General features: G+C 38.4%; 1 protein-coding gene across 10 annotated transcripts; it reads left to right on the top strand.

Moving 5' to 3' along the window:
- The first annotated feature begins 2,235 nt into the window (after positions 1-2,235).
- On the top strand, positions 2,236-25,625 carry macroh2a1 (macroH2A.1 histone). 10 transcript variants are annotated; one of them, XR_014124949.1, is made up of 11 exons: positions 2,236-2,357; positions 3,915-4,109; positions 4,789-4,895; positions 5,901-6,092; positions 10,324-10,431; positions 12,949-13,048; positions 15,306-15,395; positions 22,044-22,218; positions 23,972-24,232; positions 24,804-24,877; positions 25,066-25,625. XR_014124949.1 is itself a non-coding variant. In XM_035527354.2 (9 exons), the coding sequence occupies exons 2-9, from the start codon at positions 3,938-3,940 to the stop codon at positions 24,015-24,017; spliced, it is 990 nt and encodes a 329-aa protein (XP_035383247.1). In that variant the 5' UTR covers positions 2,236-2,357; positions 3,915-3,937; the 3' UTR covers positions 24,018-25,625. The 10 variants fall into 10 exon arrangements, 5 of the variants coding, with proteins under 5 accessions (XP_035383247.1, XP_026888662.1, XP_026888661.1 ...); XR_004776195.2 differs by lacking the exon at positions 24,804-24,877; XR_014124948.1 differs by having other exon boundaries at positions 24,804-25,625.
- Positions 25,626-26,660: the final 1,035 nt, after the last annotated feature.

Below are 26,660 nucleotides of genomic sequence, written 5' to 3'. Positions count from 1 at the left end.
ATGTTTGTCTCCTTGCCTATTTGGCTCATAATAAGGTAAAACAGTTTTATTAAGAAAAAGGGAAAAGTATTAAAACAGTTTTATTAGGGAAAAGTATCAATCTCTCTTACTCACTTAATGGTACTATATAAAGCATTTAATGGTAATATATTTACACATTCTTGATTGTGACTTTACTATGAAGACTTTTTTTGTTTAAATGTTTCTCTGAATAATTTAAAAACCATGCAATGTAAATAAATGCCTTAATTTAAATAAATGCCTTATAGTTTAAATAAATGCCTTATAGTTTGTTTTAAGAATATAAAAGTTGCCAGTTAAGAATTTTTTAAACAAACATTTTTGACATCTGAGTTTTTTTCTGAATGCATCAGGTTAGTTTTTTCTACTCTTTATCCGATGCTCTCTGTCACTAGGGTTCAGTGGGCTGAGCTGTATCCACAACATAGTTTTATTTTACCCTATCATGCTGGGGGCCAAAAAAAGTCTTTTTACTTACAGTTTTCTTTTTTTAAAAATCATAAATGTCTCTTGTATCCAGAACCAATGTAGTGCAGTACTATATCTCCTTTTGCTTGCTGGTGTGTTTGGGTTCATTGTCCTGCTTAAACACCCATTTCACAAGCATTTCTTCTTCAGCATAAGGCAACAGTATTCCAGTATTTTGATATATTCAGACTGATCCCCGGTGCCTGGCATGTGACAAATGGGTCTGACTCCAAAGTATGAGAAACATCCATAAACCATTATGGTTGCACCTTCATATTTTGCAGTCTTCACAGTGTACTGTGTCTTGAATTCAGTGTTTATGGGACATCTCACAAACTGTCTGTGGCCTTTAGACCCAATAAGAACAATCTTGCTCTCATCTGTCCATAGAATGTTGCGCCACTTCTCTTTAGGCCAGTCAATGTGTTCTTTGGCAAACTGTAACCTTTTCAACACATCTTTTTTTTATCCAGCAATGGTATTTTGAGGGTTTCTTGCAAATAGTTTGGCTTCACATAGGCATCTTCTGATTGTTGCAGTACTCACAGGTAACTGAAGATCATCTTTGATTTCCCTGGAGCTGATCATTGGATGCTTCTTTGCCATTGTTATTCTATGATCTATGCGGATGGTAGTGTTTCTTTTCCTACCACGTCTTTAGGGTTTTGTTTGCCATTTTAAAGCATTTGAGATCATTTTATCTGAGCAGCCAATTATTTTCTGCACTTCTTTATGTTTTCCCCTCTCCAATCAACTTCTTGGTCAAAGTTCTTTCTCCTTCAGTACAATGTCTGGACGACCCATTTTACTCCCTGGGCAAGGGCTAAAACCAGCAGATACTTTTGCTGCCCTCCTTCTTTAAATAAGGGCCATAATTGACACCTGTTTCTTTATAGAATGAATGACCTCATTAATTGAACTTTACACTGCTATTAATTTGAACACGCCCCTTTCATTAAATGAGTCAATTACACCCAATTGGCAGCATCCATCTCATGACTGTTGACTCTGTTGGTTGCCCATTACTAGGCTATACGTATTCATTAATTTTTTCCCATGCTGTATTATCTTTTCTGCCAAAATCAGTAATTAAATACATTAGTAATGTTAGACTGCTATTATTTTGCATCTATCTATCTATCTATCTATCTATCTATCTATCTATCTATCTATCTATCTATCTATCTATCTATCTATTTCTGTCTACTATGTTTTGTAATTGTATAAATAATCAGACATTCTTATTTTAAATACAACCTAGTGACCGCTTTCGTTTCCTTTATCAATAATGAACTACCGTCTGACGCTGCGATTCTATTCTTTTAGTCCTTTAATGACATCTAGTGTTGGCAAATGCTGATTCCAGCATCCCCATGACTCCAAGCTACAGAGAAAGGACAAGAATATCACTGTGATTAACACACGCACGTATGCCTTGGGTTTCTCTGCTAAACAGAAAACAAACTAAAACATGAAAAACAAAACAAAAGACCAAAGTCTGGAATAATTGTGGCAAATGTTTATTTACCGTTAATAAAATGTTTTATTGATCCTTTGGCTTGGATATATCCATAGTAGCTTTAATCGTGAAGCCAGTTTGTTATGATTATAATGCAGATAGTTAAACCTAAAACAAATCAGCGGCCGCTGTTGGTTCCTGCTGACCTAACGGAGATGAGCGGCCCTGCCGGAGCGAGGCGGCACAGCTGCAGCGGCGCATGGTCGGTTCAAGCTCCCGCTCCGCGTTCCCGGAACTGTCCCTCGGTTCAGTGGTCTGCTGCGCTGTGGATTGTGGGTGTTGAGGACATCGCCTGGGCTTGTTTCCTTTACCCGACCCGACAGATCCGCCAGATCCGCGTCCTCTGCGCGTAAGTAATCCGACTGATCGGTTGGCATTTCCCGCATTTTGTTCAGAGAACTTGGTGAACGATTGCTACCGTTTTCTTTCCCCTTTCAGCAGCGTGAAGATGCCATTTTGTCGGCACCTTAGATGTGGGCCGAGGTAGTGTTTAAAGCTTGCGAAGGCTTGTTCGCGGCGTATTCTTCACCCTACCCTAAATACCTCAGACTAAACACCCCAGCGCGCACTTGACAACCGTGTGTCCTTCAAAGAACGCATCTGTCATGTAGCATTTGTAGTATGTTTCACTGAGAAATCCTAGGCCTGTGTCCAAACACAAACATGCTGTACACTGCATGTAAGCATGTTGTGCGTTGAGGGCTGTCGCCTCGAGTCTTCACACAGACGCCTAGGAAGCCTGCCGGCGTCGCGCGCTCAACAGCGAGCGTTCAACAGGGCTTCTCGCGCTGCCGGTAAACGGCGTGTCACGTTAGCAAAATGAACATTAAACATCCAGATGAACGAGGACGTCTCGAAGGCACGATGGAAAAATGCATTTGTGATTATAGAAATGCTTACTTACACTAACAATATAGTGAAATAAATAACACTTTAATCAAACTTTAGATTAAAGGAACTAGCAATTACGAAATTCTCGGTAGGCTTCTGGTGGACATTTAAGCAATAAATACTAAATGTGACAATATACTTTTTGTTTCGTTTAGCTATACGAATTATTTACTATTAAACGCTAAGATTTTAAAAACGTTTCTAACATTCTTTTTCCTAAATATTTATTTTCTACAATTGCCTTCGGGATCAATAAAGTGTTATCTTAACGTTTCAATGTAACAACAGTGACAAGTAGTACACAATAACAACAATAATCATCATCATCATTAAAGAGCTTATGTCTTGTTTAAAACTATAGGGACCCAGTGTTTTTTATGCTGGCAAATATTTAAAAAATATTTCAAAGACCTGTATGTATGAGTGCTAAAGTGTTTGATAGCTGGTGTGAGGTGCAGAGGTCCTCAGCCTGCTGTGTGTTACAGTGTAGAGGTGTATTTATCTAAGAAATAGGTTAGAACAGAATACATTGAGGAGGAGGAGAGCATGGGACTGGTAAGTGTGTTGGCATCTTCTGAGCTGTTTGGGGCCTGGCGTCCTGAAGCACCTCCCACCGACACTCACGATAGCATCACTTCTGCATTGGTTTTGGGGAAATGCCCAGTGTCTTAAATGGATGTGCAAATATTTAATTCAGTTTGCTACAGGGATATCTAGTTCCACTAAATCATGTAACAGTATTTAAAAGATAAGTTCTGTTTCCTGTCTCCAGTTACCAGTAAAAGCCTTGGTGATTGTGGCACTGCGTGTGTTAGTATAATATCATGTCTTTTGTATTATCCACTGAAACACTGTCATTGCAACTAAAACAAGTTGTAACTTTTAGAATGGTTGGATTATGATTTAAAATGATTCCTACGTTAGTCCATCCAAAACGTTTGGACTGAATAAAATGATAGCCAGCGTAACTACATATGTAGTGTTTTAACCTTATGAAACGTTTTTCTCTTTGTAGGTACTTACATAAGCTGGGCCATAATGTCTAGCAGAGGAGGAAAGAAGAAGACCACAAAGACATCCAGGTCTACCAAGGCTGGGGTGATCTTCCCTGTGGGTAGGATGTTGCGATACATTAAGAGGGGTCTCCCCAAGTACAGGATCGGTGTGGGAGCACCTGTCTACATGGCAGCTGTGCTGGAGTATCTGACCGGTGAGCCCACGCACACCACCCAAGACCATTAACACACAGCTGATCTTGTCTTATTAAGGTATATAAGAAATAGTACTGGGCAAGATGAATGCACCAAATGTAATGAAATTAAAGAACATTATATTATGAAAATATAATTTTATTATATAATGAAATACAGTTAATTCAAGGGAACAAAAAGAGAGAGCTTTATGCAAAATGATGTTTAAACCAAAGCTTATATGGATTAATATTGTTTTGAAAATTTCTAAGTTTAAAATCTTAAAACAATACTTATTTAAACACTACTTTGATAACCTGTAGCAATCAAACCACAACATGTATTGTAGTTTCAGAGTGTTTTAGTAAATTAAACAATATTAGTGTAAGAACTCAAGTATTACAGCATGTATAGCTTAACAGTCTGCACAGTCTGCCTAGGCTGTAAAATGGTTTCAGCATTTAGCTGAAGGGGCTGTAGTAGTGTAGCCCTATAATATAAAGGCTACAAGGCTTATAATGGATATTTATGTATGTGAGTAATGTAGAGTTGGTTGGTGCACTGGGCTATTCAAACATTTGTAAAGTACTTAGAAATACATTAAAAATGGGATTTTAAAAAAAAATTAGTAGTAGTAGTAGTGGTAGTATTTCTGATTGCTAATATACAGCATTTTAGTGTGTTGCTGATGACTTTCAGCTGAAATTCTGGAGCTGGCTGGTAATGCAGCCCGAGACAACAAGAAAGGACGTGTAACTCCCAGACATATACTACTAGCCGTTGCCAACGATGAAGAACTCAATCAGGTGAGACTTGGACCACTGCCATTGCACACACCCAGTGGAGCTTTGGCATATGAACGAAACAGCGATTATGTTTATTAGTTGTGAATTTGTAATACTTATTAGTTGTAAGTTCATTGTGATTTGTCTTGATTATTAGTTGTGCGGATTATTAGTTGTTATGGATTATATATTTATTAGACTGTGGGAGCTGAAAGCTTTCCTGTGGATGAGAGGGTTCTGAGGGTTTATGGTTATAGCCACTCAGCTATGCTGGTTTGTTTAGCAGCAAGAAGAAAGATTGTACACAAATAATCCTCACAAATACTGTTTTGTTTTCAGTCTCTTACATAAAAGTGAGATTTAAAGTAGTTTAATAGTGATTAATGCATGTCCTGTTTCACATGCCACTGGCACTGCTCCAGTATGTTAGCTCAGATATAGTTAAGGACTAGAGGAAGACACTGCATTTAGCTTGAACGCCTACTGCATGTTGCCTGATGTAGGTCTGGATTCAGCCAGATCACTGTGTGTAGGTCTAAACACACTGGCCAGATAGGCTGTCAGAATCTACAGCTCGGGGCTGGATCAAATCAGCCCATCATAGCCAGTTCTTATTTTTCTTATGGTTTTTGGTGGTGCTATTGTTCTTGGATCCACAGAAATCCAAAATAATCTGCTTTAAGACATTTCTGAACAGCAAATAAGACTTTATAAATGGCAAAAATATGATTATTCTGATATTTTTATTAATGGAAAGGCAGGGAGGTCTTAGCTCCACTAGTTTATTTCAAACAGCAGCCCAGTGCTAAAAATCTCTGGGACACAGATGCAACCCTTGAAAAAATAGGGAACAGTCAACTAGCATTGGTAATAAGAACAGAAAATTACCTCTGTTCTCTGAAGTTTTTTGACGCCTGGTATGTGTGTTTTCTGGAACCTGCTGTTTGTTACATGAGTGAATTTTGGAATCTGCTTTGCTGTATGTATGTGTCCTTGAACCTGTATAAATGTGTGTATTTTCTGCAGCTGTTGAAGGGGGTGACCATTGCAGCAGGTGGAGTTTTGCCCAATATCCACCCAGAGTTGCTAGCAAAGAAACGAGGCTCCAAGGGCAAGCTGGAGGCTGTCATCACTCCTCCACCAGCCAAGAAAACCAAAACCACCAAAAAAGCATCAACAGGCAAGAAACCTGGTACCAAAAAGTCATCAAGATCTAAGGTATATATGGCATTACTAACACTGTCCACATCACTACGTACTCCTCACAGTACTGCCCTCAGTACTGTTAAGGAGTGTTGGAGGAGAGTTGGGGTTGGGGGTGAGAAGAGTGCAGGGAGTGGACTTTTGGGAGGAGGAGTTCTGTTGGGGTGTTAGGTTGGTATGGAGGAGAGTTGGGGAATTGGCTGTTGGGACGGGCAGCAGCATGAAAAATTTCTTGCACGGTTGGACCAGTTCATGTTGGGGTGGAGGCACAATTTGTTAACAATGTAACTAATGCCAAACTTAATTCGCTTGATTATTTAACCCCTTGTCATCCAAAAAATGGTCTTATCCAGTCATGCATCCAGTCAAGACAAACCATTAATTTAACTGTTTACAAACGATGTCAGAGCGAGGTCTACGGGAAAATGGCAAATATAAATACGAGCCAAGGCAACAGCTTCATTCCCTCGTGAGTTGATTTTGATGTCTTTGTACTCAGTGGCTCTTCAAGAGTCTGTTGGGACCCTCGGCAAAAATTCACATGGTCCCCTCCCACCAGTGTTTGTAGCTATTATGTTGTAAATAATATGACACCAACAAAACAAATCATGAAAAGTAAGCTTTTTATTTCAAAAGTTAACAGTACTATTGAACTATGAACATAACATATTAAAAACTTGTTTTAAAAATATGAATACTACAGTTATGTAAAATACAATAAAATACGTGAACCACACTGCACATATAGCAGTGTACACCAACAGACCTCAGTACTTTAATGTACACTTTAAATTTCTTTGCATCCAAATTTCATAACAGAGCATGCATAGTTAGCTTGGTCAGACATGACTTGCATCAGTTAGCTACAGGAAAATTAATGTCGAAGTTAGCTTATTTCCCCCTCAGAATCAGTCCGTTAATTGTGTCCTATAAAACAGCATGTAAAACGTTACTCTAGAAATGGCAGACCATGTTTATTTTAGTAACAATGCTGAAGACCTAGAGACTGGTTAAGAAGTGTTAATACTGTAACTACTAGCTTCTACATTCTCTGATGCTAGCTACACCTAACATTTTGACTGCCAGTGTCCCAATTCTTCAATCACATCATGGCCAGCAGCCTGACAGCTAATTTTAATTCATGTTAAACTTGAAAGTAAACAAAAGAAATAATGTAAGTCTTTTACATTAATGTAAGTATTTTATTCAAGTGTATCTCCCCCACCGTTAAGACTAGATTAGCAGCACTGACTTATTTTGCATTTTATTTAATTGTAATTTTCTGCTCCACTCACCACTGTCATGCTTTATTTCCTCCTCTTCCTCTTTTTTCTTCTTCTCAATTCCAGAAGGGTAACTACTCTTCATTTTTTTTTGCTGACTGGCTTTCAGTGTTGACAACTTTTTGTCGTTATCAAACGATCATTCATGCTACTTGCAATGAGCGTGAATGGAATCACGTGTGGCCCCCTTAGTAAATTCAGGTTTCATACTGTCTTTGCAAACTTTGCACATTGACACTGCTGTAGGTAAAGTTTGTCAGCCCTCGGGGGCTGCTGGTGGGTGGACCTTTTGGGATGGAAGTGTTGGGGAGAATATTATTTTGTATTTGTGTTTGGATTGGACTTTTTTCTTCTCTGTAGACTTTCTTTGTAGACAAGCATTAGGTCTATATTAAGGGACCTTTTTATATTGTAACTTTTTGGGAAGATTTTGGTAAAATAACAAAACTGAAAACGCTGTTTTGTGGTAACCACTAAGTTCACCACTATTTTTCTAAATATGACTACATACCCAAACTCGTGCAACAAAATATTTTAAGGCATGTTACTTTTGAGACTTTGAACCTACATAGTAAATAAAATATTGTTGCTAATCACAAATTAGTCTGTGCAATACTGATACTGCAGGAAGATGAAGTGCATTATCACATTTTTGTGTGCTGTTTATCTACTCTGTGTGGCCCTGTATAGAGAATTAAGTACGGTTTGAGTGCAGTTAAGCAAATGTTGCACTCTTACATTTATAGCATTTAGCTGACACTTTTATCCAAAGCAGCTTACAATTATGTCTGAAAACAACTTGAGTAATTGAGGGTTAAAGGTCTTGTTCAAGGACCCAACAGTGACAAGTTCGCAGTGGTGGGGATTGAACTGGCAACCTCCTGATTACAGAGTGTGGCTACCACTGCCACTCTTGCAACATCTGGCCTAGGTCAGGCAGTAGATTTTGGAGTGGTATTATCACCACCCTGTTTCTAGCAGGTGTTGAAACATTTTATTTATGTGAGATGGCCATCTGGATTAGTCTGATGGGGAGTCATAACGTTGTCTGTCATCACCACCTTTAACCTGCAACCTGTTGTGAATAATGTTTCTGTTGAAGTAACTATTTACTGAGTTTATTATTGCATTTATTCCGTGTTTTGTTGGTTTAGATGTTTTAGTATACCCAATTTATATTCTCTGTAACATAAGCCTATATAGATGAATAAGTGCTGATTTTATTAGGGTCTGTGCGCACTCGGAACACTATTGTAATTTTTGGGTTTGTCTTATTTTTTTCTCTGCTAATACACATCATGGAGACCAAACCATAAGGACGAAACTTGTCTAATAGGTAGTATTCTATCCAGCTACTCAGGCGAGAGTGATGAGCCCAATTGGCCTGAAGGAGGCACTATAATGCAACAGTAATCATGCAGGTCATTTTCTCCCACACCACTCTCCTTGACTCCTTGACTCAATCCACTGGAACTGTGAAGCTCAACACATTTAGACTTTGCTAATTTGTAAAAGCTTCTTTTGCATACTCCTTCAAATTTGCAAAACATTTATAGAGACTAAAACAGTATATTTGCAAGAATGCAATTTTTAAATGCAATCCAAGATATGTTGACATTTGCAAAATTCTATGTCAATCAACAGTCCTGGGGCGGAGCTTTATATATTTAAACAGCAGTAACTCTTGAATAGGTTCAGCAATATTCATGACATTTGAAAGCCTTATACTTCTACTGATTTTGAGGTAGCAGATCAAAATGTGCATGCTTTTGTGAATAGGGGGCACTACAACTCGCAAATAACTGTTTCTGTAGAATTGCTGGTCAGATCAAGATGAAACTTTGCTTGCTACTTCTGAGGGTAAGCTCAGTGGGTTCCTCAGGACAACTTGATTACTTAAAAAAAAGGCCGCCATTAGCCAATTAGATTTCAGCATGCATTTGAAAGGCTTAACATTGACCGAACCACACAATTTTTGAATGGTCTGTATGGGGACAAACTTATAAAGTATCATAGCCTATAAAGTATCATAGTGGACAATGGGTGGGGTGCTATTGCTAATTTCAACATGAAAAACCAAGCATATCTCTTATAAGGTTCATCATAGGACCATGTATTTGTGCTCAAATCGTGCTCAAGTAGAAACTTACAACTTTGCCCTTCAAGTGTTTTCAGAAATCATACTAGTCCTGGTATTGGATCATCCTGGTTCATCCTAGGATTTTTGAGTAATGGTCCAAAATACTCAAATGTATCTCTCAATATCACTCCAAAACATGTTCTCTCTTTTGTACAGAAGGACTGCAGTACTTCAGTCAATCGGTGCATTTAGGTTGTTTGATGCTCACTTGGCTAGAACTTTAAATCATAGGTTCACTGTCTCAGAATTTGGGAGAATGTTCCATTCTGAAGACAGTATCCCACTCCAAAGACCAGGCGCTAGGCCTTTTTGTCAATCATTTAAAATATTATTGTATGTGCTGACTTTTATTTGCAGTTTGGCTGCCATGCATTAATTAAGTTTCCCAAAACAGGCATGGATGTTAAATTTACTATAAGTTTGTGTTTGCACAGTGCAGGGCTTAGTGTTGCGTGGAATATGGATGGCGGACTTGTGTCTTTGTGGGGTGTCCTCAGGTGTGGAGTAGTCCTAGAACCTATTATTTCCCCTTGTGGCTGTATTTTTTTTTTTTAAATGAGTAACTTCTCATATAGTGAATAATAAATATTACCATTATGTAGTTTGCTCTTCAGGTAAGAATGTTTATGTGGGTTTGTTTGGAAAATATTGTTTCTTAAAGCTGTTTCATAATACAAGTCCTTTATTAATCATTACTTTAATAATATTAATACAAACTTTATAAAATGTTTTACTGTAAGAATGAACACTATGCACTTCAAGTTCTGCTATAATCGTTACATTTGTGTGAGGAGTGAGAGTCTTGCTGTGTTGTGTTGAACAGAAGCAGGGTGAAGTTAGCAAGGCTGCGAGTGCAGACAGCACCACAGAGGGCTCCCCCGCTGACGGCTTCACTGTCCTCTCCACCAAGAGCCTCTTCCTGGGACAGAAGGTATTGCAGTGTTTAGTGCCTCCTGCAGCTAGACGCACATCTAGACTTAAATGATACAACAGATAGTGATGCAGATTATTCCTCTCAGAGCCTACACATTGGTGAAAGGAATTAAATTCCTGTACACCATAGATTTCTTACAATTTCACTTTTGACATTTGCTGACTTCTCCAAACCTGTAGAGGGCAGCAGAACTGCGGCTGACAATTCCAGCTTCAAAACAGTCAGTGTTCTTTGTTACTGTGAAGCTACTGATCTAGAATAATTAGGATCTTAGGATCTGAACACTGCTATAAAACAGCTCCCTTCTACACTACAGTAAAATATCAATAGCTGTCCTTCTGCAGACTTCCTTTGATGTATTATAGCTTATTAGCATATCAGGATTTGCTGTAGTACAGCTGTGGCCTAATAACAGCAGTTCAAACATTAGCTGATGCTTGCATGTAGTTTTTTTTGCAGTCAGAGCAACGCAGCTACCATTTTGACTCAGGTGACTGTTATCCTCAAAAGAAATGCATGCTTCTGTTTGCTTAAAAGCTTAAATCCTTTTAGTGATGTGACATTTTTCAAAGTGACATGCTTGAGAAAGAAGAGAATTATTTCCCTCACCCAACTCTCTGTTTGGTCTTGTTGGTTTTTGAATGTGACTTGTATGTGGACTTTCCAGTACAGTGAGCTGTCTGGGGCAGGGACATGCCTGTTTTCCAGGCTGTAGAATTTAGGGTTTCACTCTTATTTCTCATTGGCCCAACACAGCAGACTGCTGCTCTGTTGAGTGTCGGCATTTAGCTCACAGCCTCTACAAAGCCCTTTAAAACAGAAAATGTCGAGTTTGGGGATGTAATGTAATAATGTATGACATTATATTACTGCTAGAGGTCAAGTTTATTTTGATACAATAGCATGATTTATTTAGCAGATGTTCTTTGCGCTCCTATAAAGAAGACATATGGTGATGTGATTTATAACTGGGTCTAACCCTAACCTTAGTGGCGTGCAGAGAAAGGAGAAGAAAATTCAAGAACAAGAGCACAGAAATGTTTAGGAGCTGCAGGAATGTTTGAGTGTGTACGCATGCATGCATGCAAGCTACTGTATGTGTAGGGGTCCCACAGTTAACATTTAAGTCATAAATTACTCACACACTCCAGCAAGCTGCCAGTACTATCCCAGCCAAAATGTTCCTCCTCATCTACTTCACAAGTCATACTCAAAAGCCTTATGCCACTACACCACTACCTCAGTGCCACACACACGCGCACACACACACACACATGCACACACACACACACACACATGCACACACACACACGCACACACACACACACACAGTTTTTATCAGAATAAAACAAACAGAATGAAAGCAAGATAAATATGTCATTTTTTCAAGGGAGCAAAGAATATCTGAAAGTGTAAGAACATGCATCTGATTCAGTATGATGATAGAAGAGCCAATCGATGAAATATATATCTAATGCTATTGCCCTCTGAATAGTAAATTGGATTTTAATTGGATTAAGCAAGTTCAGAAGATGAATGCGTATTCTATTATTAATATTAATGCACTCACTAATCAATAATTAGTCAAAGGAAATTATGAACAGTCATTATATATTAGTCCTTTCATTGGCTGTCTCCCAGCACTAGAACAGTGATGCAGGTAACGAGGTGAGACTCCTCACTTTAGGAGAGCCACCTGGCCTCAGTCACTGAACATAAACCTCTCTGCATAAGCATTTTATCTTCTTTAAATGAATCACATTATAGCATTTGTAAACAAATATCAACTAATGTGTAGTTCTTAAATGATCAAAATGTATTATCTGTTAAGCAAGATTTAGTTGAATCATTGACCAAGAATGAGACTTTAATAGATGAATATTACAGACTTAAAAAATTAAACCTTTCAAAAATATTAATGGGCATAGGTGATTTAGATATTAAGCTTTGGGAACTTTTGTTTCCAGCTTTGTATTTTAAAATGCAGCTAACCCCATTCATCTCTCTCTTTAGTTGTTTCATTAATGTTTTTGTATCTTATGCTTTGTGCAGACTTGTTCATTTGCTTGTGCATGCTTTTGAGCTAACACAGAAATGTAATCAATATAAGTACTTCAGGAATCAATATAATTACTTCAGTAATGAGCTCTTTTCATATTTGAAGCAAAATTTCCCTTGTAATGAATTTCTTCAGACTGTAATCCACAAATCAGATTGCAAAATGAGCTTGTTGGCATTAGAAAAATCAACAATGCTTTGTGATTGAAAATTAATCTATTTATTAATTAATTTAAGTAATAATGTAATCACTATCACTTTGGCCTTTGGTACAAAACTAAATCAGAATGTAGGCATTGCTTAACTTGCATCATGATGTATTGTCCATTGTTGGTAGTTTTAGTGCTTTAAGCTTCATTGAGCTCGGCGTGTCTTGTACTGCTGACTGGTGCTCGGTGCTGCGCTTGCTGTATGAGGGACTAACCACAGGCCCCTTGCCACGTGCTCTTTCTGCAGCTCAATCTTATTCACAGCGAGATCAGTAACTTGGCTGGCTTTGACGTGGAAGGGGTTATCAATCCAACCAATGCTGACATTGACCTTAAAGATGATCTAGGTGAGAGCCAGCCTAGGCCCGGGTTCAAAAGACCTGCCACAGACGCTCTAACCCAGCCCACACTCTTTGCCTTTTACTGCCATTGCACAAGCAAGTATCATCTTGTTTTAAGATCATTTTTATTGTGGAGGGCTGACACATTACTCACTATTAGAACTACACTGCAAATATAGCACCACTTGTTTTGTGCAATGACAGGATACATTGGCCTCAGCACAAGGCGTTTGAATGCAGAAGGCATTTAGCTTGCCTGGATTTGAGAAATCCTTGAAAACAAAACTCACCAACATGGCAAATTAGTTTCTATTAAAGAAATATCTGGAAAACTGCAATAACTATTTGAAACGAGTCCTTAAAAGACTGAAAATGTTCAAGGATTCTCTCCGATCCAGGCACTGCTGATATCATTATTCTGAGTGTCCTTCAGGACTCCGTCCAACAGTCTTTTCACCTTTCCACTCTTGTCTGATGAGAACCACAGCAGTCGTGTCGCCTCTCCCATCACTCGCCAAACGCCTTTCCTCTTTTTGTGTCACTGCCTCCATCTCCCCTCATTCATGAGAATTCACACCATGTTGTTTGCCTGTTGTTGTCGTTGCTGTAGTTGCAAGTTGTACAAGCTGATATTGCCACCATCGACAGTGAAGCTGTTGTTCATCCGACCAACTCCGCCTTCTTCATGGGTGGAGAAGTAGGTAAAGGAGCCTCAGTCCACCTGAGCCACTGCACTGAGGAAATTTAGTGGCTGCCTATGGGTAGTCACCTAGATGTGTGCATGTAGCTTAACCCATAAGCAATACCACAGATAAATAAAGTGGCTGTTTGCGTTTGTTTGTTTTTTTCCCTCATTCTGTAGAGTTTACAGTACAAAAGCAACCTCCATCATACATATGCTGCAAAAATACATTTAGTATAATGCATATGGTACAATAATGCGTATAGTATAATACATATACTACAGTAAGTGTAGTATAATACATATGCTACAATAATTATAATATAATGCATTTGCTACAATAATTATAGTATAATGCATATGCCACAATATGTACATATGCTACAATAATTATATAATGCATATGCTACAATAATTACAGTGTAATGTATATGCCACAATATGTACATATGCTATAAGTACAGAATAATGCATATGCCACTAAGTATAGCATAATACATATGCTACAATTATAATATAATGCATATGCTACAATAATTACAGTATAATGCATATGCTGCAGTAATAAGTATAGTATAATACACATGCTACAATTATAGTATAATGCATACGCCACAATATGTACATATGCTACAATAATATAGTATAATGCATATACCACAAAAATAAGTATAGTAAAATACAATAAGTATAATGCATATGCTACAATAATTATAGTATAATAGTATAATGCTTATGCTGCAACAATGCGTATAGTATAATGCGTATGCTACAATAATTAGTATAGTATAATGTGTATGCTACAATAAGTATAGTGTAATTCATGTTACAATAATTACTGTATAATGCATATGCCATAATACGTATAACACATATGCTGTAACAATGCGGATAGTATAATGCATATGCTACAATAATGCATACAGTATAACGCATATGCTACAAAAACCTCTGCGAGAAGCTGTTTCGTCCATGAGGTTTTTTTTTTCTTTAACAGCAACTTTTCCATGACTCACTTTAAAGAAAGACAAACAAAAGAAAAAAATGCAAAGCATGTCATTTAGGACTTGGTGCAAATCCTTACTGCAGAACTGCAAAATTGTACAAACTCTGACTCTCACCTTTTACACTTAGCACTGGCTGGCAACTGTCTGTGTGTGTGTGTGTGTGTGTGTGTGTGTGTGTGTGTGTGTGTGTGTGTGTGTGTGTGTGTATACACTTTATTTTCTAACATAATTCACCACAGCTCTGAGAACAGTAAATTTAATTTTTGGTATGATTTCATTGGCTTCTGTGGCATGAATGTCAGCAAAGACTCCTTTTCCTTTACCCTGAATGCATGCCCTGCACGCAATCTGGCACTGTTTCCTATGAACTAAACATACAAGGTTCTAATTCACTTGACCTTTGACCAGGTATTTGATGTTGTTCATAGGTTCATAGGAAGCATGTTTTTGTGTTTTATTGCATGGCTTTGTGTCAGTCCCACCCTCCTGGGCTTGACTTTGTGCTCTTCTGTCATTCACTTGGCTCCCTATAGAAGAAAGATGCACCACTGACAGTAAGGCATTGTTTTTGTAGGCAGTGCCTTGGAGAAGAAGGGAGGGAAGGAGTTTGGTGAAGCAGTGTTGGAAGTGCGCAAGAAGAACGGCCCCCTGGAGGTGGCTGGGGGTAAGAATTCTTTTCCTGTCACAGTATTTTTTTGCTACAAATTAAGGGTTGTCCTACCCAATCTTACATATTTAGGATTGTGTTTACAATAACCATACCCCTGCCTAGCGTTGGGTATCATTTTGTATTTTTTCCAATTCCATTACTGATACTTCGAAAATGGTGTTGGTGTTTTAAACAGCTTGAACTGGTAGTTAAAAAAGAAGGCTGCTCTCAGAGCAAGTGGGAAGTTAACTGTGGAATGTTAACTAGTGATTGATGTTAACTAGCAGTGGAATGTTAACTAGCAGTGGAATGTTAATTAGCAACATGTTAACGTGAAATGCATTTATGGTTCTGTTACACTGCATCAAATATTTCAAGTAACAAAAAAAAAAAAAGTAAAATTGTATTTACATGATTTTCTTCTAATTTTACATGGTTACACAGACATCTTTCACCCTGCTCAAACTGAACCAGGCCTTAATAAAGGTCTCACAGACTACGTTGCTATGTTTTAGAATGCAGTATGACTCACTGTGAACTATAAAAGTGAAGGGCAGTAACCTGGATGCAGTTTGAGCATGTTAAGAGAAGTTTGTGGATAAGTACCAGTCAAATGTTTAGACACACCTATTCTGTTTGCTTTTCTACACTTTAAGAACAGGGATGGTATCAAACCTATGAAATAACGAATATGTGGTTATGCCATAGTAAACAAATGTTGACCATTTTAGATTCTCTCAAGTAACTATGCTATACTATGATATCAGCTTTGCATTCTCTTGGTGTTCTCTTAACCAGCTTTATGAGGCACCACCTATTATGCTTTTCCATTAGTCTTGAAGACATTCTCAAATATACAGACCACTTGTAGGGTGAGGAAATAAAGTTCTAAAACCTTTCTGAGGACACATCTAAAATTGTGTCTTTGTTTTGAAACTGAATTCATATATAGGCTAACACCTTTCCCAAAATATTTTTGTCTTAGAAACAGGCTTAAGCATAATCCATTATCTTAAAATGCCTTTATTACTATTAAAAATATACATTCAGGCAGGTGTGTCCAAACGTTTGACTGGTACTCAAACTTATTAACTTATTTACAAAGCCTATTTGCTGTTCAAGTTTCAGACTTCAAATGTTTGTTAGAAATATTAGCAGCTTTTGTTCTAAACTAAAGAAGAAAAAATTCAGACTCCAAACATTTTCGAAATACTATAGGAACTGGTGCTATATTGATACTGGATTTCAGTACCTAACCCTAACCCTGCACATTTAGGGTTGTGTTAACCATATCCCCTACCCTAACTGGTAAGATGAACCTCCTCTGCTTAGTCTGGATAATGTAGATCGTGACAAGATCGAGTTCATGAAGCCAAGATAAGTGCTGCTATATCCATCCTAACCCTAACTCTGTATCTACTGCACATGGCAATGTGTAAGCATTTGCTGAGTGGAGTAAAAACTAAAAAAGATTCAGGCTCTCTCTACACTGACTCTTAACCATTTTATTCTTTTGTGCGAGTAACTATGTCTAAATGAACTATAAGAATGGCTTAGTTTTTGTATGTGAAGCTTGCAGCTCAGTGGCTCATACTTATACTAGCATTATATAACTAGTACTATTAACATTTCCTCTCTTTTCAACACCAGAAAAGACTCATGTTTTGGACCATGCCAGACAAGTGGGTACAAAGATATGAGAATTGTGTAACTATGTTGAGTATTCAGTTCAATCACATTATTTAACTGTTAGGCAGGGAAAATTTACAGGATCATTCCCTTTTTTTCAACAGATAACATAACAAAAAGGTAAAGGAAATAAAACCACCAACAGATTATCAAACAACAAAAAATAATAAAGGGGAAAAAACAAAACAAAAAAAAGCTTGAAAAAAGCTTTTAAAAAATGGAATATTGTAATCAATATTCAGTGTTTTTGAAAATTACATTTTTCCTCCTTTTAAAATAATCTTTTCAAATTACCAGAGTCCTGATAGATTATTAGTGAAAATATTAAAAAGTTTGAAAATTGAAAATCTTAGAATTTACTACTGCTTCTAATAGCTTGGCAAGTTTTTGAAGACTGCGTTCAGATCATTTAACTGCTTGCCTTTGTGAGAAAGGATGTATGACTCAAATCCGATGCGTCTATTGAATATGGAGAACTAAAGTTTTCACACTGACCAGTAGTGTCAGGAGGACACTACTCTGATTACTGTTTGTCATTTAAGGTGATGGCAGAGCAATCTTCAGCTATCAGACCGCTATTGGCCTTGGTCTGATAAACATGCAGGCTGCACTTTAAGTGCCATCGCAAAGCATTGTAAGGGGCTGCATATGAAGAGAAAGCACTTAGGGACCCAAAACAGAACCTTGTAAGACATTTTATTAAACTTTTCTAAGCTCTGAAAAATTCCCAGTGTTTGTGATAAATGCTGCACTCAAATCCAGCACTATAAGAAGACAAACATATCAACATATAAACAGTCTGAGGCAAGTGCTACACCACTGGTTAGTCTGTTTTATGATGCTTCCCAAAAATATGTAAATATTTTGTGCTTGTTGGCATCAACTTTGATATAGTCTTGGATTCAGAGTGCAGTTGTCCACTACAAAGAGTTCAAGAGGATTGAGACCAAACTGGGTCAGGCTAGAGCTTCTATAGTACCTGCAGCTGGAGCTGGGGTCACATCTATGTCCCTCCCTCACTTATGTGCTTTGTATGCTAATGTAGGGACTAGACCCAGCATGCCAAAAACACACTGGCCAGGGTGAAGCCAGGTTAGCAGTTTAATGCCAAATACCAGGACCTAACAAGACAGAGGCTGAGTCCATTAAAATAGTGAGTAGGGTGAGAAGTACTTTTATGGTGAGTAGGGCCTATACAGTAAATGAAAGTTCAAAGGCTACATACAGGCTCAGAGAATTACCAAATGCTAAGAATGTTTGTTTTTTTTGTTGGGTTTTTTGGATTGGTTTTTTTTTTTTGCTTTAACATGACACAGATCATATTTTTTTTCAAGGATGTGTAGACACAAATTTGATGTTTCCAAATCAGACTTCAGTTACTTTTATATGTGGTTCTAAACCGGATACCTAGCCAATTCGTAGTCATGTGACTTGAATGAGAATGGACAGATTTGATTTCACATAGCTTTTGGCCTACCCACATGTGCTTAGCACTGTTGTCGTCAGCCAGCACTAGCAGTGTGGTAAAACAACAATGGAAGAGAGCAACAGGAGTGACAGCAGTAGATGAGGAAACTACTAAAGTTAGCCATCTGTCTTTTTCACCTTCTTAACCTGATCATATAGCTACAAACTGTCCTCCAGAGCAAAATATGATGCATACATGAGCTACTAGCACATCCATTTAGCCAGTTTTAATAACATGAGTCATCTCACAAATATTTTTTATTGTAGGTGACGCAGGTTACTTGTGCAGATATGTATTACATTGACATTTACGGAATTTGGCAGACTTACAAAAGTGCTTTGTTATTTACTCATAGAATACATCCTAGCCAGTGCAGTAGGTTATAGTCCAATATACCACTGAACTAGAATAGTGTTGAAATACAGGGATCAATGCTAATGCATAGAAGTGCAAAATACATCAGTTCTGTCTCAATGTGCGCATTAATGTGAGCATGTGTGCTGTTTCAGAGGACAGACTCAAATTGCAGATATGAATGTGAACTATCAAGATATGCAAAACCAATCTCAGCAAAAAATTGGAATCAAACAATGTGATTTGTAATGTGAACATACCTACGACCAAGGCCTTAATTTATCAAGTCTCCGCCAAGACCAACACGAGGACAAGACCAAGACCATAACAGAAGCTAGATTCCCGATTCCAAGTCGAGACCAAGACCAGCAAAAAGCAAGTTCACTTCTAGACCATGAATACGAATTCAAACTAGAAATGTGCATTTCCTGAAGAAAATGCAGTGATTGTACAGCTCAAGCAATTCTCAAGTAGTTGCTAGGTGAGTTCAAGGTGATTTCTGTAGTGTTCAAGGTGGCTGCTATGGTGACTGTTGTACTGTTGCTAGGTGGTTGCTATGGTCTTGCTAGTTGGTTGCTATGGTATCCCAGGTGACTGCTATGCAATTGCGAAGTCATTGCTTTGAAGTTCCAAGTGGTTGATTATAGTACCTCAGGTGGATGCTAGGTTGTTACTAGGTGGTTTAGTGGTTGCCATGGAGTCCTAATTAATAGATAACCAATTAGTGTGTAACCTATGTGTGTGTATTAAAGTTTGGACATTCTGCCATTTGTCATGTTTCTAGTAGGAACGAGGCAAGAGGCAGAACGCAAATTCAGGTGGCGTTTAATATCCGAGTGAGATCAAACACAAAGGGCAAAACAAACTGAGGGAAAGGGGAAATACTGAGGGTAAAATAACACACACACTGAGCAAGTGAAAAAGCAAGGGTGAGTAGAAGCGAGACACAACAGACAAGCCTGACTACCAAAAACAGATATACGTGAGGACAAATGAGATCTAACCAGAGACACACATGAGCGACAAATAATGACCATGAATGACTGACAAACAAGAGATGGGGGAATGGGGTATACATAGGCATGTAATTGGGGACAAATTAGGAAAGGGGAGGAGACACGGAACCATGGAAACAGACGAAAAAAACTGACGTAACTCGGTTGCCATGACAACGGGAAACGCTCAGGTCTGCAGATGTGACACCATTAATTTTCTATGGGAAAAGATGGAACATTCTTGAGTTGGTCCTGTGTCAATACCTCAGAAACTGGGGATGACTTAGTAGACAAAAATCCGGTAGAAGATAACACTAGAGCTTGAAACAATAATCACTAATTACAACATTTAGACATTTTGTTTAAGTTTTATGATTATGATTAAAATATAATCATAAAAGATGGTGGAACGAACTTCCACTTGCTGTCCGGACAGCAGAGTCCCTTGTAGTCTTCAAACGCAGACTGAAGACCCATCTACTTGCGGAATATTTAAATGACCACTGATCCTGCTCCTATGTTGACTAACTGAAACTCTAATACTTATTGTAGGGTATTGTTTATTACACTTATCATTGTCTGTTATAGACCTTATATGTATTTTGCACTTCTAGGCATCAGCATTGATCCCTGTATTTCAACAGTATTCTAGTTCATTGGTGTCTTGGACTCTAACCTACTGTACTGGTTATGATGTATTCTGTGAGTAAATAACAAAGCACTTCTGTAAGTCACTGGCTAAGAACGTCTGCCAAATATTGTAAATGTAAAATAATAAAAGCAACAAATTAAAATTGAACAATAGAATACCTATATTGCATCGCACCATTTGGCAATATGTTATAAGTAAACATTTACAGATAATAATAAATTTTGCTTTTAATTTTGGTATTAAGATCTTCTATGCTCCCTTTTTGTCTCAAGAAAAAAAACAGACAAAATTCACCCAACTCCATGACAAAACTGTGACTATCCATGTTGAGTTGATTTAATGCTTGACGAATCAGTGCACAAGACACTTGGATCTTGAACACTGCTGAAATGAAGATAAAAAGTTCCTCAAACTACTTAGCATTATGCTAAGTTGACTGTTGACTCTGGTCTTATCAGTGGGTATCAAATGGTACTCCAGTGTTGACTCTGGTCTTATCAGTGGGTATCAAAATCTACTCCCATGTTGGCGCTGGTGCTTCTCCATGACTGCTACAGCATTCAACATTAAATCACAAGCAACTGGCTTGTTAGGTACACCACTAAATACTCTATAGGGCATGTAACTAGCATGTACATTAGAAGCTTGGTCATATGATCTGAACATGGCGATTACCTGAGGAGCGGCACATGTCATGGGTGCAGCGCATCTTTGAGCCGTCATCTCAGGAGGGTACCTGTTACATAAGAAATTGATGACAATAATCACTTTCATATAAAATGTTGAGCTGTTTTTTGTCATAAACTCATAAACATTGCTTAGTGCTCTTTTAATGTCTGTTTGTGAATCCATCAGAACGACAAAGAACCTCATTTATCACACGTTCAGCTTTTGTGTTTTGTTTTATTTTAGAGAAAACAAAACACTGCATACCAGCATGGAAAATTCACTACAGGTGTACAGACCTGCTTTGCTACAAAGCTTAAAAATTCTCAAGGAACAGTGAATTGAAAGTTGGTATGAGGAAATTCTGTAATAGAACATTTAGGTGTCTGTGAACTATAGCTCAAAAAAGGTCATAACAACTTACTCACTTTACACTTGTATCACATGCAGCTGTACTTGGTCTATAGACTAAAACCTTGACAGAATGCACAACATGTACTCATATTACTATTTTAATTCCCTAGTGTTCTAATGAATCAAAAGTGATTTTTCAAACCGTCTTCTATCTGGAGAAGTGATTTCTCAAATCTTCAAAATGTAATTCCACAACTGGCACCACTAATCTGATGTTTATATCAAATGAATTAAATTGCAATTAATAAGTAATGAGAAGTTGGTGCTTCACTCAGTCTTTTGACAGAAAAATATCAAAGGTTCATTCTCTTGCAATGTTGCAGAATGGTTAGGTTTATCTACTTTTATAGTCTTTTTGTTTATTTACAGTTCACTGAGACCTTATTTTGCTACACTGAACTGAAATAACTGACTTTCACCCACAGCTGTCCTGACCTCTGGTTATGGGCTCCCTGCTAAGTTTGTCATCCACTGCAACAGTCCTGGCTGGGGCTCAGACAAGTGTGAGGAGCTACTGGATAAGACAGTGAAGAACTGTCTGGCTCTGGCTGACGAGAAGAAACTGAAATCTGTGGCATTCCCGTCCATCGGCAGTGGCAGGTAAGCCCCCATGGACCCACAGTGTTACAATTCAGGAAATGGAATTTAAAACATGTTACAGGTGGTACTGCATTTCCTAAAAACTGGCTCTGGTATTGGTTTGGTGTTGGGATTTTTTGGATTTGGCTGTATTTGTTTCCTTGGTGGTTTTGGTTTTGTTTAAAAACATTTCATTTTAAGTTTATGGTAGCAAACAAGAATGCTTAGTAATTGTCAGGCAATAAACCAAAAAACTAATTTTAAGTAGCACAAAGATTAAGAATTCTTGAACTTTAGTATTCACTTTCTTAGTAATAGCAGGAATGGGGCTAATTGTAAATAAATACCCAGAATATTTATTTATTTTTGCCATCAAGGTAACAGAACACGAGTGGTTAGCATTAGTGCAAGTAGTAGGCTCAGTAAAAATCAGTACTCGGTCATCAGTAGCAGCGAAGTAGAAACAATTACTTTGGAATCTGCTGAAACAATAAATGTGTTTTATAGGTAGAAGGATGTACCTCTTGTATATGTCTCTATAATCTGGGCATGTCTCCCAAAGCATTTGTCTGTGTCTGTGGGACCAGACAGATCCATGATCATTTTTATGATTTAAAAGCTGTTCATCAAGTTATGAGTGTTGTGACAAATAAACCAAACTTGAAACTTGTTGTTAGATTGAGTCTAAAATTCCCTGTAGATTCATTTAACATTGTTTAACTGTACACTGGAATGCTGATTTGAAATGACCTTGTGTTGTGTAGGAACGGCTTCCCGAAGCAGACGGCGGCTCAGCTCATTCTAAAGGCCATCTCCAGCTACTTCGTGGCCACTATGTCGTCCTCTATCAAAACAGTATACTTCGTTCTGTTTGACAGTGAGAGCATAGGGATATATGTGCAGGAAATGGCAAAACTTGATGCTAACTAAATTTATATCCCCAAATTTTTATGCTTGTTGCAGATTTTATGAGAATTAAAAAAAAAAAAAAGTTTACTAATTTTATTTGGTAAAAATTTTATTGAGGGGAAATCAATTGGAGCATATTTGTTTGATTTGGACTTTGTGTATTGGTCTTGTTGATGTTGCGGTGCCTGTGTTGAAGAGGCCTCCTGAGTAATCGTTATGAAGCTGACTTGTATTTATAATGAAGGATCGTTGCATTCCAGCTGGTGGCAGTGCTGTTATTTTACTGTAAATGGAAAGTGGTTGGTTCACATATTTGTGTTTGTGCTGTGCCTGAGTGTTGTCTCCATCATTCTGTCTCTATGTTGTTGGTTTTTTTCCCTTTTTTGTCCATGATGCGCATCAGATTAATATAGTTTGTGTATGGAAAAATGTTTTAGTAAAATATTGGAGTGTGAAAACGAGTGCCTGTCTCTGTGTCATTTGTTTTTGCTCCCAGCAGATGGCACCATATTGCAGCATTTTTGGAATTAGGATTCTCTTGCTCGCCAGGAAGGTGTAGATGTAGTAGTCCCTCTTCTGCTGTCATGCAGAAATGAAAATGCTTAGATGAAAATGCTGTTTGATGATTCATTCACAGGGACTCGAAGATACAAGATTTCTGCATCTCTACGGCCAGCTTCCGTGTTGGTTTTCCATCATTTGCCATATGCTGTCAGCTTCCATAAGCAGTATAAGGGGGATGATGTTTAAATAACTCTAAAATAATGTGTGTGAGATGTGTTGTTATATGGTATGTCAAATGTGGTGATGTGTGTATGTGTGTGTGTGTGTTTGTGATATGTGGTGTGTGCCTGCTGTGATGCAGGTGGTGTCAATGCAGTATCTTTTGGGCAACACCGCCCAGGTGCTGAGGTCGCGGGGCTGTGCTGGTGTCAGGAGGGGGTCGGGCTCCTAGCCGCAGGGACCTCCTGGAAGGACGCCGGTCTGAGGTGTAATCCCTAGGAAATGCATACAGGTCTTTCCTTTCTCTGCAAACTGGAAGCATCTGTTGAACCTTCCCAGCAGCCCTAGTGAACAAGCATGGAGGGAGGGGCTGAATACAGTAACACAAACAGCACAGAAGATGGTAAGTATCTGTTCATCAAAGCCTTACCCAGCATGCGTGGAATGTAATATGTCCCTCGTTAGAAGCAGAACATGGGCACAGTGAGTATGCACTCACTCCCTCTGCTGACTACACCACCCCCTCACTAATCCCCTAGGAGTGTGGTGATTGACTTTATCCCCTCACTCATTTCAGGCGAAGCTTAAACGTCTGTTTACAGAAAGCAAAATCCAGGATGTGATAGAGTTGATTTTTTTGGGGCTTCATGTTTTTGTCGTTGCCTAAAGCTCATTGCAGTTACAAAGTGGGTTGGAAGAGCTGAATCCAGAGTGGAAGTCTGTAGAACAGGGTAGAGTGTAGACGTAATCCCTCACAGAAAAGTAAAATGTACTGGAGTCAGGATGAAACTCATTTAAACTATATCCAGCCTGAAATTACAAGATGCAGACCATTCATGTTAATGTCTAACATTAAATGGGAAATGTATATCACTCGATGACAGACAACCAATAAAACCACTTCACCTTTCTTCCACAGTTCTGTAAGTATTTGAAAGCATTTTCCTTGAAGATCACATCTCTTGCTTGGTCAGTTTCATAGTTCCATACCTACCGTGATGTACTGCAGTCCACCGAGTGCTGACCCAGTCCCACCGTGCAGAGGCTGGTGAGGGTGTAGCAGTCCTGCCTCTCACCACACCACATTGTAGACTGGAGACCACAGGGCTCCTGGGAGTCAGTTGGCTTGCCTTTGATGGCTTGATTCTGTGGCTCAGAAGAGTAAATTGAATGCAATCCCAGCCAGGCCTGAGTTGCAGCAGAGAGTAATACTGATTTATTTCTATTGTGTTTCAGAGGAGCTCAGATCCCCCACTCTCCAGACACTTGAGGAGAGTCTATCAGCACAATCAGAAGAGCACTAGGAGACTGTGGGGGAATTACTGGCCTTTTGGTGGACTTTTGGCAAAGATTTTGGATTTTGGTGGGATTTTACCAAGATGTTCTGAAGTAGACCCTCCCATGGGGCCCGATGATCTGTGCATTAGATCGAATTGTATCCTATGAGGATACAATTCGACATACCTGCTTAGTGTGAATAAAAGCATATCTGCTTATTGTATTTGCAGCACAAAACAAATGTGACAAATATGGGTTGAGAGACAGAGGAAGGGCAAGCTGTGAAAAGCTAAAGGAATGAGTATTAATGGGACAAAAACCATGAACACAACACTTAACTCAGCATCATATTCTGTGTGGCTGAGAGAATTACAGTGAAGCAAGTTTGGCCAAATGTGTAATTAGAACATTTTAAGAATATTACAAAACTAAATTACATATGCAAAATATAAAGTAATAGGTTCAATACAAATGTAATCAATAACTTAAAATAAAAATGAAAATGTTGAAAATCAAAATTATCCCATGCATAATTAATTGCCAAAAAATCAACTGATCATTGTGTACAGATGAAGTAGCTAGTAAATAGAACAATTTTCAATTAATGTGTTTAATTTGATTGCAAACCAGGGTTTTCCAGACCTGAATAAAAGGTCTCAAACTAAATTATGGAGATCCAAACAGAATTCTACAGTCAAACAGCTGTTTGTACCTGACTGTTCACAGCTCTTGCAGCGAACCACATTCTGTACTGAATAAAATAGCTGTGTGATGTCAATGTCTTCAAGAATAACACAGTAGGTCTGGTAAAACCTCACTCCTGTGTAGTATATTGTTTATCCCTGTGCACTTTTACTGGACCACAAGGAGCCTGGAGGTTAGGACGAAGTCTTCCAGAACCCCCATTCCCTCCATGCAATCTCTGTGCTCAGTTAATCTGTAGCATAGATCAAAAGGGTCAGGACCACAGATAAAACCAGACCCTGGAGGTTCCCCATTTTGGTGTCTGCAAATGATTAAACCTAAAGGTAATTACCTGTAGCCAGTGGGAGGAAGACATGAGTAGAACAGAACTCACATGTCAGGGATTTATTCCAATTCTCCAACAAACCCCAGTGACACATGTCAACATGCGCACTGCTGATCAGTAAGGTAAGGCAATCAGATGGTTGTGCAGCTTAGCCCTGTCTGCGCGTTCCCAAGTTCCATGTACATAAATGCCTGATGGAGATGAGTCAACAAATTAAAATGAGCCATCCAAGCCAGGGAATGCCATTACTTTGAGCGTCTGAAACTGACCTGCTGCTACCTGTCTGACAGTGTGCAGAGGCTTCTTAAAATGCTCCATGTTATCACACCTGACAGGCTAAATGACGGGTATCAAAGCACAGCAAGTCATAATGAATAGAAATCACCTTCATGCAAAGCTGACGGTGAAAACTCTTTGAACAAGCAATGTCTGAAAAGATGAGTTTTTTAATGATATGCCAGGTGATCTCATGTCTTACCTTTTATCCTTTTTTTGTGAGAGTTGGTGAGCTATGTTCACGTGT

The sequence above is a fragment of the Electrophorus electricus genome, chromosome 8, assembly GCF_041902795.1.
Source record: "Electrophorus electricus isolate QZ-2024a chromosome 8, ASM4190279v1, whole genome shotgun sequence".
NCBI lineage: Eukaryota > Metazoa > Chordata > Actinopteri > Gymnotiformes > Gymnotidae > Electrophorus > Electrophorus electricus.
Note: the sequence above shows the minus strand (reverse complement) of the source record. Positions and strands in the feature narration are given on the sequence as shown.